Here is a 12,921-nt window from a genome sequence, read left to right as displayed (position 1 = left end):
AAACCTGACATTTTAACAGGGGTGTGTAGACTTTTTATATCCACTGTGTGTGTGGGTATGTGTGTGTGTGTGTGTGTATATATATATATATATATATATATATATATATATATATATATATATATATATATATATATATATATATAAATTTTTACTTTTGCTTACTTGTTTCTATTATTGTTCTATTTCAAACCTGGGAATTACTTTTGCTGCCACTATTAAAGATTTAAGTATGCTATATTTGAGAGTGAAAATGAAAGTGTTTTTTTTCTTGTTGCAGCTACAAAGAAAAAAACTAGGTAAGATGAAGTTTATCAAAATTTTTTCCATAACATATATGTATAATGCGTCTGTGATCTTCAAACCAAAAACAAAAGTGCCAGTATAAACACCTTATAATTACATTTTGTTTGCTGCAGTTCTTTTTCTTCATAAACAGAGTTCACAGCTGCATTCATTACTTTTGGGAATTCAGAACCTGGCCACCAGGAGGAGGCAAAGACACCCCAGCCAAAGGCTTAAATATCTCTCCCACTTCCCCCACCCCCCAGTCATTCTTTGCCTTTCATTCCAGGAGGTTGGCAGAGAATTGTCAAAAGTTTTCGATAGTCTCTTATGGAGGGTAGTACTCTTCGGCATGGGACTGGAGTTTTAAGTAGTCCTGTCAGTCTCTCAGTGAGAGCATGGATGAAAGTTAGAGTCAGGAGATTCAGGGAGAGTCTTTCTGCGAAACCATCCCGACTCAGATTAACAACTCCACAAGCAATCAGCGTTGACGAGTTTCGCTGCCTGCTTTCTTCTCTCAAGTCCATGTCAGAAGCAATGCTACTCTCTGTCACACTTGAAGGGCCGTGTTCCTGTTCCACAGCATAAATTCCATTAATGTATTGTAATTACAACAGTTTACCTGAGTGGTAACAACCTCGTGGGAATAACTTTAATACAGGGTCTCAGCGAGGCTCCTTTTGTATCTAGGAATCAAGGGTTAATATCTCCTGAGGGGGGTTATTGAACAGGGTTTTTTTTTTTTTTTTAATCATGTTTGTTATGTGATTCTGTCTGCTTCTGTGTAGTAATACTTGGGCTCATGGCTTTTTCGGAACATAACAGCCTATTGCGGCCTTTACGGTCGGGCACCCTTTTTCATTGACTGCATGGTACACCTTGTGACCGGTCGTGGTCACGTTTTGGCTCTCCATTTCCGCATTCCTGACGACAGAGAAATTCTGTTTTGCTGATGTCTGGTTCATAGGAGGTGGTGAGTGCCCCAGCGATTGGGGGTGTAAGGTGCCGTTTACATTTTTCTTATTGGTCCATTCTTTATCAATATCCCAGATATGGAGGATTCTGATTTTTTTGGAGACGGATGTCTCTGATTCTTATGTTACTTCTTGCGAAGAATATGAATTGGGGGAACCAGGGCCCCGCTGAGCCATCCGCATCTGGGGGTTCTACATCCCGCAAGGTGCGTTCCCTACAACCAACACTTACTATGCATGCAGGTAACCCAAACGCGGCTTATCCTTCTATGGAGGGTGGCTTGTTTCCTCCGGAGGTTACGACACGGTTCCGCATGGCCATATCTTTGGTGCTGGCGCACTTACATTTCCCAGGAGTGTGTTTAGGATATTGTTCATGTTCCGTTAACCAGGGCTCGTCAGGCGTGGGATTGCCTGGTCCAGTTCAGCCCTCTGAGAGAGTGACTGTCCCTGAGGCCGCGGGGGGTCAACCTTCAGGGCCAGAGTCTTCGTTTGCCCCGGGGGAGGTAAGTTTCGCCTTTCGTTATAGACTGAGGCACGTTTTGGCGTTGTTGGAGGATCCCACTCTTAATTGGGTACACAATGGTTTGTACAGCAACTCAGGAGTGTAGTGCACGTGAAGACAGGGTCCTGCCAAGTCCCCCCAATTCCAATGATAGATATAGATTTGTCCACAGCACTGTGTCTTTCAAAATTGCTTTATTCTCTGTACATTACAGGTATACAAACAGCGACGTTTGAGTGTTGCCACTCTTACTCTTAATTTGGTGGCGGATCCTCAGTCTTCCGATGTGAATAACATGCTTGATTAGACATAAGGGGATGAAGTAATCTGCTTATAGTGTTGTTGTTTCTTGAGTATCTTTCCAGTTCTGAGCTTAGAAGACTCGGATTCCTGTTGAGCTGGTCCTGCGGGAGTGTCCGTTTTCTTCCTGGGCAATAACCTACGGGTTGCCTTATATTTTATTTTAATCCGGTTAGGTTAGATTTTATTTTGTTTAAAAGCTCATGTTTGTTACAATATTTCCTTTGGGTATTTCTTCTCTGGAATCGATACTCGCGATTTTGTGATCGCACTGTTTACTTCTATGAAAGTTTGTTCATGAGGACATGTTTTAGTCCTCTGTTGGTCTGTTATTTATCTCTCCCTCTTAGGGGGTGACTTGTGTGGCCTTGTCAGTATTGGGCCCTTGATTTCAGGCTGGTCCTGACTGGGTACAAATCCTGTTTTTAAAGTGAATGTCAATTTTGATGCTAAAGTGCCAGGTTTTTAAAAATTCGATTAAAAACAGGGGCACTTTAATTCATCACAATTTACATTTTCCTCCTGTTGAGAAAAATAACTTACCTTTTAATCTTCACAGCAGCTCCAGCTTCCTCCGCCTGTCGCAAAGCCTCTTCCTGGGTCTAAAATGAGGAATCCGGCTTCCTCCAATCACAGCGTTGAATCAGACACTGATTCCCCCGGGGGGGAAGCCGTGATTGGAGGAAGACCTGTCCATCATTTCTGATGTCAGAAATGGCTTGCAACGACTGGAGGAAGCTGGAGCTGCTGTGAAGTTTAAAAGGTAAATTTGTTTTTTTTTCTCTCAACAGGAGTGAAATGTAAATTTTGATGAATTAAAGTGCCCCTGTTTTTAATCGAATTTTTAAAAACTGGGCACTTTAGCATCAAAATTGACATTCACTTTAAGGCCTATTAGGGCGCCGAGTGGTTCCCACTATTATTTGTTTTTATTTTACAAATTTCAGCCAGCATTCCGAGAGGATTTGATGGTCCGTGATTTCTTTAGGGGCATGGAGGATTGTGTTCAGTCCTCATTAGCCTTTTAATCTAGTTGGCCGGGACTCCGTTGAGTTCCACTTCTACATACTCTGTTGGTTCCGACTCGGGATCTAGAGTGTTTCCTTCCCGTTGTGGGTTAGGAGTTGAAGGATTTAGGTCCTTTGTGCAGCCAGTTCCTGGAGATCTTGCCTTTCAAGGTTCTTGGTATTGTCCTTTTAGGACTTATTCCTTCTTGAGGTCTCTTCCTTAGAGTCGAGACTATTTGGACTTCATCTGTTTTTTTTTCTTGGCAGAAGTTGAAGGCCGTGCGTCTCTCTTTTCTGCTTCCGGGATTGTTGTTCCATATTATGGATGATAGACCATTGTCTCCTCCTTTCCTAGCTTTCGCTTAGGGGATATTCCGCCAGGATTCGGGATGCTCGGCATTCTTCTTCCTTGGGGTGGTCCTCCAGAAGGATAATCTGAGACAATTATGGAGTCTAGTCTTTTTCTACTCTTTCTTCGGATGATCTCTGCTCCCGTAATTATTTGTGTGTGGTCCTTGGTGCCTTTGGACTCGAGTAGTTTGCATGACTACGGCCTACCACCTTGTTGGTGGGGAGTTGTGGTCTCCTGTTAGGGGCGTTCTCTTCCCTTTGGGCTGGGAATTTGAGTGAGTCATGTGCCCGTTTTCTCCGGGCTAGCCCGGATATCATCCCCTGTGAGGTCTGAATCTTCAGACGGGGTATCTTGTGCCCCATGGAGGTGTCGTTCGTTTTCAGCCGGCTCTGGGGCCCAGTTCTTGGGTTTTTATATCGGATCCTTATGGACTTATGATTCTGTGGACTGGTTCAGGACGACCCAGTTTTCTATGGGGGCTGATTATTCTTGGGATGGAGTGTGCTCCTTTTTACGGGCAGTTTTTCTCTGTTATTTACAACAGTGGTGATCTGGATGATCTTCATTGGGTCTCGACTGATTAGCCTACAGCTTCTCACGTCCTTGTGGGCTTGGGTGCCTTTTCTTATCTGTGTCCTCCCCTTTGGAGGGGGGTAGATTGCCTTCTTCAGCAGGAGGGTCTCCTCTCTTTGGAGGATTGTGGTGCTGCCTTGTGTGCAGGAGGGCCTGGTCGGGTTCCACTGCCTGTGGCATAGTGGATATTCCTTCTGCCTTGGATTTGAGAGACTAGGGTTCGTTTCTGCCTCATCCCTGTTAACGCTCAAGTTAGCATGGCAGTTTTCATACTCTGAAGGTCGTGTGTTCAGGCCTCGCTCAAGGCTTTTGTTAAAGTACTTGTTCTTGGAGCAAGTACTTTTTATTTATGAAAGGCAGCAGTCTGCTGCTCTGTGCCTTATTCGACCAGCTGTTGGAGAGTCGACTCTCAGTGTCGTGACTGTCAAGGAGAGTTGTGCCAGATCTTCTTGGGATCTCTTTTGCATTTCTTTATACCAAGTCCTAGGGGGTTCTTTTGGAAGTTGGATGAGCCGTCCTGGGGGGGCTCTGCTTTTATGGGAAGGCTTGGCGATGTCCGCTGGTTAGCTGGATGCCTAACAAGTTGTAGGTTGGGATTGTACCTAACCTCATCTGCCTCCACTTGCCTGCATATATTCAAATTTATAGAATAATCTTCGGATGATAGCGGCGTGTAGTGTTCTGACTCTTCAGGTGTTGCCATCATGGCTTTCCCTATCTGAGTTGCTGCATGAGGTTTATGGTTTTTTAATATTTGAATATCTGAGCTGTCTTTAACGGTTTCTGGGGTCTCATCTTCAGTTACCTTTTGGGGTGTGGATGCACTTTGTTTGGGGGAAGATTATCTTCTCTTTTCAATCTCTGGGACTTGATCCCGTGGATTTTGAGCAATCTAGGTTTGGGCGTTATCTCCCTTGTTCTACTAGATCGGTTAAGTCTCTGTTGGCTTGGCCCTCGGGGTTTCCTTTCGTCTGGCGTTCTTTGGGGCTCGTTTGGGCCCTATTTATTTTAGAGTTCTCTAGAATCATTCATGGATGTTTTCTCTGTGTCTTTTCTCCTTTTCGGTGAATATGGCTGTTTGATCCCTTTCTTTAGTAAGGGGTTTTGTTGTTGGGAGACCGTCTGCCGGTAGACGATGTCTCTTGGAGGCTGTTGGCTCAGTCGAGTCTAGTTCCTGGGGTCTCTAGCAAGGCTTATGGTCTGTGGATCTGTGTCCTTGGACTTTTTCCTTTTTCAGACTTTTTCTCAGCTTCGGACGAAGCTGGGGTTTCTGGTGTAGGGTTTTAGGCCTGGTGCCCTCAGAATGGGCCTCCTTTTGTACCCTCCCCTTTTTGCATTCAGTGTCCTCTATAGCTTGGGTATTGTTTTCCCAAAAGTAATGAATGCAGCTGTGGACTCTTTCCGTTTATGAAGAAAAACATAAATTATGCTTACCTGATAATTTCCTTTTCTTCAGATGGAAAGAGTCCACAGTTCCCCGCCCATCATTTTTCTGGGGGCGTCGGTTATTTTTGTTCTTCTGGCACCTTTTTACCCTATGCTTCTTCTACTGTTCCTTGTTCCTCAGCAGAATGACTGGGGGATGGGGGAAGTGGGTGGAGTATTTAAGCCTTTGGCTGAGGTGTCTTTGCCTCCTCCTGGTGGCCAGATTCTGAATTCCCAAAAGTCATGAATGCAGCTGTGGACTCTTTCCGTCTGAAGAAAAGGAAATTATCAGGTAAGTATAATTTATGTTTTTCAATGGTCAAACTCCTTCCACCATTTTCCTTATTTGGAGGAGCCAGTCTGGACAAGAAGGAACTTCCCACTGTCATTGGTTAAGCAAGATCTGCTTTATTTAACTTCAACAGAAATAAGATGGTAGCATGTAAATTAGGGAAATATGTGGCAAGGTTAGGCATGTGAAGCATAGCAGCTTTTATAGATAGTGAAATTAGGTTGCAACAGCAACGATAATAATCATTTGAATGAATGTCATGTGTGAACAAATTAAAGGAGCTGTTTTCTGCCTTTTTCTGTGAACTCATTTGTATTTGTAGTAACACTAACAGATGCCAGAGATGGCATAATAAGTGATTTTAAACTATTTTGCAAAAATGTAAATATTTAAAGGTACAGTCTATTCCAGAATTGTTATTGTTTAAAAAGATAGACAATCCTTTTATTGCCCATTCCCCAGTTTTGCATAAGCAACACTGTTATATTAATATACTTTTTACCTCTGTGATAAATTTGTATCTAAGCCTCTGCACACTGCCCCCTTATTTCAGTTCTTTTGACAGACTTGCATTTTAGCCATTTAGTGCTGACTCCTAGGTAATTCCACAGGAGTGCACACAGTGTTATCTATATGACACAACTAGCTGTTAAAAACTTAAAATGCACTGAAATAAGAGGCAGCCTTCAAGACCTTAAAAATTAGCATATTAGCCTACCTAGGTTTAGCTTTCCACAAAAAATACCAAGAGAACAAGGCAAATTTGATGATAAAAGTAAATTGGAAAGTTGTTTTAACTTGACTGTCCCTTTTAATGGTTTTAGATTATACAGGCTAGGATGGAAGTAATGCATTCATCTTAAAGGGATACTAAACCCAAATTTGTTATTTCATGATTCAGATAGAGCATGCAATTTTAAGCAACTTTGTAATTTACTTCTATTATCAATTTTAAATGTAGCCGCCAATCAGCAAGCACTACCCAGGGTGCTGAACCAAAAATGGGCCAGCTCCTAAGCTTAGATTCCTGCTTTTTCAAATCAAGAGAACAAAGAAAAATTGATAATAGGAGTAAATTAGAAAGTTGCTTAAAATTGCATGCTCTCTGAATCACAAAAAGAAAAATTTTGGGTTTAGTATCCCTTTTTAAGCCTTTCGTGACAGATTAGATTTTTTTTGTTCCGATGTAAACAAATTGAAATCTGTCGATCGTGCATGCGATCCAAAGATTTCAATGATGGAATCGGATCAGGGGGGCAAGCCTACAACACTAGGCACGCCCACCAGGTCCCGATCCCATTCTGGAAGAGCTGTTGGCTTCAGTTTCATGCCATCCTAACGGCGCTAAAGCCCAGTGCAGTTAGGACGGCATGGAACATCCTAACATCGGGAAAAGGTTAATGCATCACTTTGTTGTCCTCCTAACACTAATGTTACATAATAAGATACAAAGCAACTTTATGTACTTGGAGTAAATAATTGTTTCTTTCTTATGATTTTTTTTTCTCTCCCCCCCCCCCCCACCAGATGGAATAAGGAAGAGAATGTAAGTAAGATTTATTTCCAAATGTGTTATAGTTGTCCAGTTATTCATTTTTTTTTTTTTTATTTTTTTTTTTTTTATTGAGGTTGTGGTAAAAGCAATACAGCTTATGCATGATGATAAACAAAAGGAAATAACACAGATATAGTAAATCACAACAAGACTGTTTCCATATAGAAAAACAAGATGCATATTGAAAAGAATACTAAACTGAAGATTGGAACCTCATTTTCATTAGTAAACATACAGTAGGTACTTTATATGGCCTCATAAATAGAGTAAATTAACAAGTTGTGTTTCAAGCAATATCAACCATTTCGATTAAATGATGTGGTATAATGTGTAAATATGGTACCATATCTAAGGTGCGGTATGTGCAAGATAAACCGCGTGGTGAAATCTCCCGTATAGGGAGGTATATTATAGAGAGATGATGGTGATGGTGGGGGGGGGGGGAGGTGAGAATTTAAATGTAAGAATTGGACTCATATCGAAAGAGATGTACTCAATAATAGCCATACATACAATAGTCATGGAGGGGCCACTAAATTGAAGGAACCAATGTGACAGAGTGTTGCATCTTAGCGAAGAGTATACTATTTTGTAACAATGCAGGACTACATGCCTGTATGGAGGACTAGTTGGGCATAGATGAAGGCTGTATTCCACATACTAAAACTTAAGAAGTCACTATGGTACCCATAGGGAGAGCCTAATAGTGCTCGTACTGACTATAGAGGTGGAACGCTGTGCAAGTAGATATAAATGCAGGTCCAGCCTGCGCTAGAAGGTGGTACTACCAGAGGTAACAGGGATTAAAGTATAGCAAAGGCTTTAATTTATAATATGATTAAAGCACTCCTAGATATATACTCTAGCATAAGTAATCTGGAGATCATCAGAGCTTAACAGGCTCATACATCGATTGGAGATATATAAGAAACTAAACTGCAATCTTAGTACACCAAAGAGAGTTGGAACATTGCGTATGTGCTACAGGTGATATGATATTAAGGAGTTGTATCTAGAGCTATGCTGTGAGACTGTTTACTTGGAAAATATACCATCCTGCCGCCTCGGCCGCTGGCGGCAAGAAGTCACGTACTAATGTTACATCCAAGCACAAAAGATATATAGATGGTGTGAGAGCTTGTACATTTGGAAAACTATATAGTGAGATATTGGAATTCTAATGATCACATAAGGAGTGCAAGCAATAAGAAGCCTATAGATATGATATAACCCAGTATAAAATCATTTTTATCATCTCATAAAACAATCTAGTTAGCATAAATAAAACATAGATAAATGAGTCAGCAGGAAAATGTCAACTGTTACTGGTTTTGTAGGTACATATAACTTTTGAAATAGATTACAAATGGGTGTTTAACGCCTATGAACTAAATACAATAGAGCAGACCTATAACTAAAACCTATGCTTTAACTTTAGAACATTACATATGTAGCCAGTCCAAAATAAGCATAGGTATTGTGCCAAAATAAGGTATATATGAGATAGCAGAACTGATTTGTAAAAGTACATACTGTTAACAAGAAAACAGATGTGGCAAAGTCTGTTAATGTCCAACTGCGATGTCCATATCTCTGCCACCTCTGCAATCAGATGAACGTGGTAGTTCGCATCATGCAAGATATGAATGCAAAGAAATTTCCCCAGATTACCCTATTCCACATCTTAAAAACATATTGATCACCATGGTATGTACACATATTTGTGATTTAGTGTAAGTAGTAGTTGGCTAAGGCAGAGTAAGGCAAACCCCAAGGGTATGTCTACATAGACAGATGAAAAAAGCACGGGAGATAGGGCCTGCTTTCCTGAGTCACCGCGGTTGTTAATTATGTGCGTGCTGCTGCAAGGATCTGTGAAGTTTCCATACGATACCTGGCAATCTTTCTCCTCAGCCTGTCTCCGTGCGGCCAGAGACCCCTCCGTGGTTAAATAGATGTTGCCAGAGGCCAAGCCTGTTACTGTATCCTGAGAAGGGTCTGCGATGGCCGCTGGGTGTGTACTGCCCTTCACCGTTACGGCAATACGCATCTGTGGTTGGAGATCCAAGGCCCCACAGGACAACAACTGCTGGGAATCCGAGGTAGTATCATCCCAAGGCTCGCTAGTTGCGTTGTCCTCAGTATCCGCAGCAGGAGCATAAGTAATAGGGAGAGAAAATGCGGCCTCCATCTGAGCTAGAAAATTTTCTTGGTGCTGGCGCAGCGCACAATCGATTGTGTGCAGCAGGGTGAGAGGCTCCATATTGAGTGTCAAAAATCACCTCCGAAGGGTCTTAAATTGAGAATCAGCAGGTTCCTCAGTGTTTGCGATCCGTGCCCAAGCCACAATATGATAGCCCAGTCAGCAGGCTTACTGGATTACACTGCGAACTCCATAGTGCAGGTGTCGATCTCTAGGTTAGCCCTCCCCATGGCCTCAGAGAAATAAAGTCCATGTTTGTTTAGCTACTGCTATAGATATCAAGTTAAAGCAGCCCAAATTAGGTTCCACCATTATTTCGGGAGTAAAAAAACAAAAGTAAGGTATTTAGGCTACATATTACAGCCATAGAATGAAAATATTTTGCAGGAGCTCTGTGTCTGTGCGACCTATCGCTATGGCGGCTGGCTCCACCCCCCGTCCACAGTTATTCTTGTTGTGATTCAGAGCATACAATTTTTTTACATTTACTTCTATTATCAAATTTGCTTTATTCCCATGGTATTCTTTGTTGAAGAGATACCTAGATAGATGTCTGGAGCGCTACATGACAGGCACAGGAAATAGTACTGCCATCTATTGCTCTTTCAAAGCTGCTGTAATATAGTGCTCCAGATACTATCTAGTGATCCTGAGCTTAACTCACTGCTTTTCAATGAAAGATACCAAGAAAACAAAGAAAATGTAATAATAGAAATAAATTAGACAGTTATTAATAATTGCACACACTGTCTAAATTATGAAAGAAAAATGTTGGGTTTCATGGCCCTTTAAATGTGTAACAGGCATATGAGACATCTTAATGGAAAGAGATAATGGTTTATGGTACAGCCAAGCCATCCTTTTTTTATGTACAATCATGTATTTTATTTCTATGGTTCGTAAGCAAGTGTGCTACTAACTCCTAAATATTTACTTAGGCTTCTGAAATTAAAATATGTGTAGTATTTAAAACTGTCATTTTGTTAGCTATTGGGATATACAATTTCATCTCCCTTGCTGTGGCCATATAGAGGCATATTGAGCTTTAGTGGTATTGCTTGTTGCACTCCTCCTCTATGACAATGAAGACCAGTAATGTGCAACCTTCTAACACAAGCTGGCCGCAAATCAATATTTCAGAAGCCTTAAAAGGACATGAAATCCAAAAAAAATATTTTGTGATTCAGATAGAGCATACAATTTTAAACGACTTTCCAATTTACTTCTGTTATGTCATTTGCTTGGTTTTCTTGGTATCCTTTGTTGAAAAGCATACCTAGGTAGGCTCAGGAGCTGGGAGCTAGCTGCTGATTGGTGGCTGCACAAATCAACCTTTTTTCACTGACTTACTAATGTGTACAGCTAGCTCCCAGTATTGCATTGCTGCTCCTTAAATAGAGGATATCAAGAGAATGACGCAAAACTGATAATAGACCTAATTTGGAAAGTTGCCTAAAATTTAAGCTCTGTCTGAAAATAGCTGACAGATGATTTTTCCCTTTCATAAATCAAAGGGCTCTTTTGCGTTAAACCCAGCGCAAAGCACACATTTTAGCTTTACTTTTTTTCTGGGGCCACATAAAAACATGGAACAAGTTCTGTGTTCTTGTGGGTGAAAAAACTAGTGTTCTTGTGAGCTGAAAAAAAGTTAGAGTAGGAGGCAGCCTCCATTCAGCCATCCTTGATGTAGACAAAGCAAGTTAATTGTTTAAAATGGCATGCTCTATTGAATCATGAAAGTTTAATATGGATTTGAGTGTCCATTTAAGGGGGTGTACTTTAGCCTTCTTTTCCTTTTAAAATATTAGACAGTCACTTTTTTCAGTATACTATAAACTTTTTTTTTTAATTAATCTTAGAATAAAAGACAACAATTAAAATTTGCATTTTTATTTCCTTCTTATAGAGTGACGAAAAAAAGAAAAACGCCTTAGAATTTTTGGTATGTGCAGGCATTCTAGTTTGTTATTGTTGAATGTGTTTTGTACTACTGTTATTACAGACATCCAAAGCAAAAACACTGTTGCACTTTAAGAACATCAGTGTTATGTTACTTGTTTGCAAAATAAGTTATTGTTGAAACACCTTGAATTTTAGAGCAACATAACCCTGAAATTATAGTCTCCAAAATATCACATACTACTATATCCTTGTAAAATGAGTGTAGAAATGTAAACAGACATTGTACTGTAATTTTTGTTGTCTCTGCTTTTAATGTGTTCCCCATGATCTTATATATATATATATATATATATGTGTGTATATATATATATATATATATATATATATATATATACAGTTGTGCTCATAAGTTTACATACCTTGGCAGAATTTATGATTTCTTGGCCATTTTCTAGAGAATATGAAAAACACAAAAACTTTTCTTTCACTCATGGTTAGTGTTTGGCTGAAGCCATTTATTATCAATCAACTGTGTTTACTCTTTTTAAATCATAATGACAACAGAAACTACCCAAATGACCCTGATCAAAAGTTTACATACCCTGGTGATTTTGGCCTGATAACATGCACACAAGTTGACATACAGGGGTTTGAATGGCTATTAAAGGTAACCATCCTCACCTGTGATCTGTTTGCTTGTAATTAGTGAGTGTGTGTGTGTGTGTGTATAAAAGGTCAATGAGTTTCTGGACTCTTGACAGACCCTTGCATCTTTCATCCAGTGGGGAAAGCAAAATAATTGTCAAAGGATCTGCAGGAAAAGGTAGTTGAACTGTATAAAACAGGAAAGGGATATTAAAAGATATCCACGGAATTGAGAATGCCAATCAGCAGTGTTCAAAATCTAATCAAGAAGTGTAAAATGAGGGGTTCTGTTGAAACCAAACTATGGACAGGTAGACCAAGTAAAATTTCAGCCACAACTGCCAGGAAAATTGTTCGGGATGCAAAGAAAAACCCACAAATAACTTTAGGTGAAATACAGAACTCTCTGAAAACATGTGGTGTGATTGTTTCAAGATGCACAATAAGGAGGCACTTTAAGAAAGATGGGCTGCATGGTCAAGTCGCCAGAAGAAAGCCATTACTACGCAAATGCCACAAAGTATCCCGCTTACAATACGCCAAACAGCACAGAGACAAGCCTCAAAGCTTCTGGCACAAAGTCATTTGGAGTGATGAGACCAAAATTGAGCTTTTTGGCCACAACCATAAACGCTACATTTGGAGAGGAGTCAACAAGGCCTATGATTAAAGGTACACCATTCCTATTGTGAAACACGGAGGTGGATAGCTGATGTTTTGGGGATGTTTGAGCTACAAAGGCACAGGAAATTTGGTCAGAATTAATGGCAAGATGAATGCCGTATGTTATCAAAAAATACTGGAGGAAAATTTGCATTCATCAGCCCGGAAGCTGCGTATCGGACGTACTTGGACATTCCAACATGACAATGATCATAAACACAAGGCCAAGTCGACCTGTCA

At 40.5% G+C, this 12,921-nt stretch overlaps 1 protein-coding gene across 6 annotated transcripts in view; it reads left to right on the top strand.

Annotated features, from left to right (window-relative positions):
• The window catches only part of LOC128660495 (uncharacterized), a 422,478-nt gene that overhangs the window by 165,665 nt on the left and 243,892 nt on the right, over nt 1-12,921 (top strand). For 4 of the 6 annotated variants that reach the window (XM_053714387.1, XM_053714384.1, XM_053714385.1 and 1 more), the window contains 3 exons: nt 281-299; nt 7,241-7,259; nt 11,378-11,413. In XM_053714387.1, coding sequence (XP_053570362.1) covers nt 281-299; nt 7,241-7,259; nt 11,378-11,413 — 74 coding nt within the window. The remainder of the gene's footprint in view (nt 1-280; nt 300-7,240; nt 7,260-11,377; nt 11,414-12,921) is intronic. The other 2 variants (XM_053714388.1, XM_053714386.1) reach the window with 1 other exon arrangement.

Source organism: Bombina bombina, chromosome 5 (genome assembly GCF_027579735.1).
Source record: "Bombina bombina isolate aBomBom1 chromosome 5, aBomBom1.pri, whole genome shotgun sequence".
NCBI lineage: Eukaryota > Metazoa > Chordata > Amphibia > Anura > Bombinatoridae > Bombina > Bombina bombina.
Note: the sequence above shows the minus strand (reverse complement) of the source record. Positions and strands in the feature narration are given on the sequence as shown.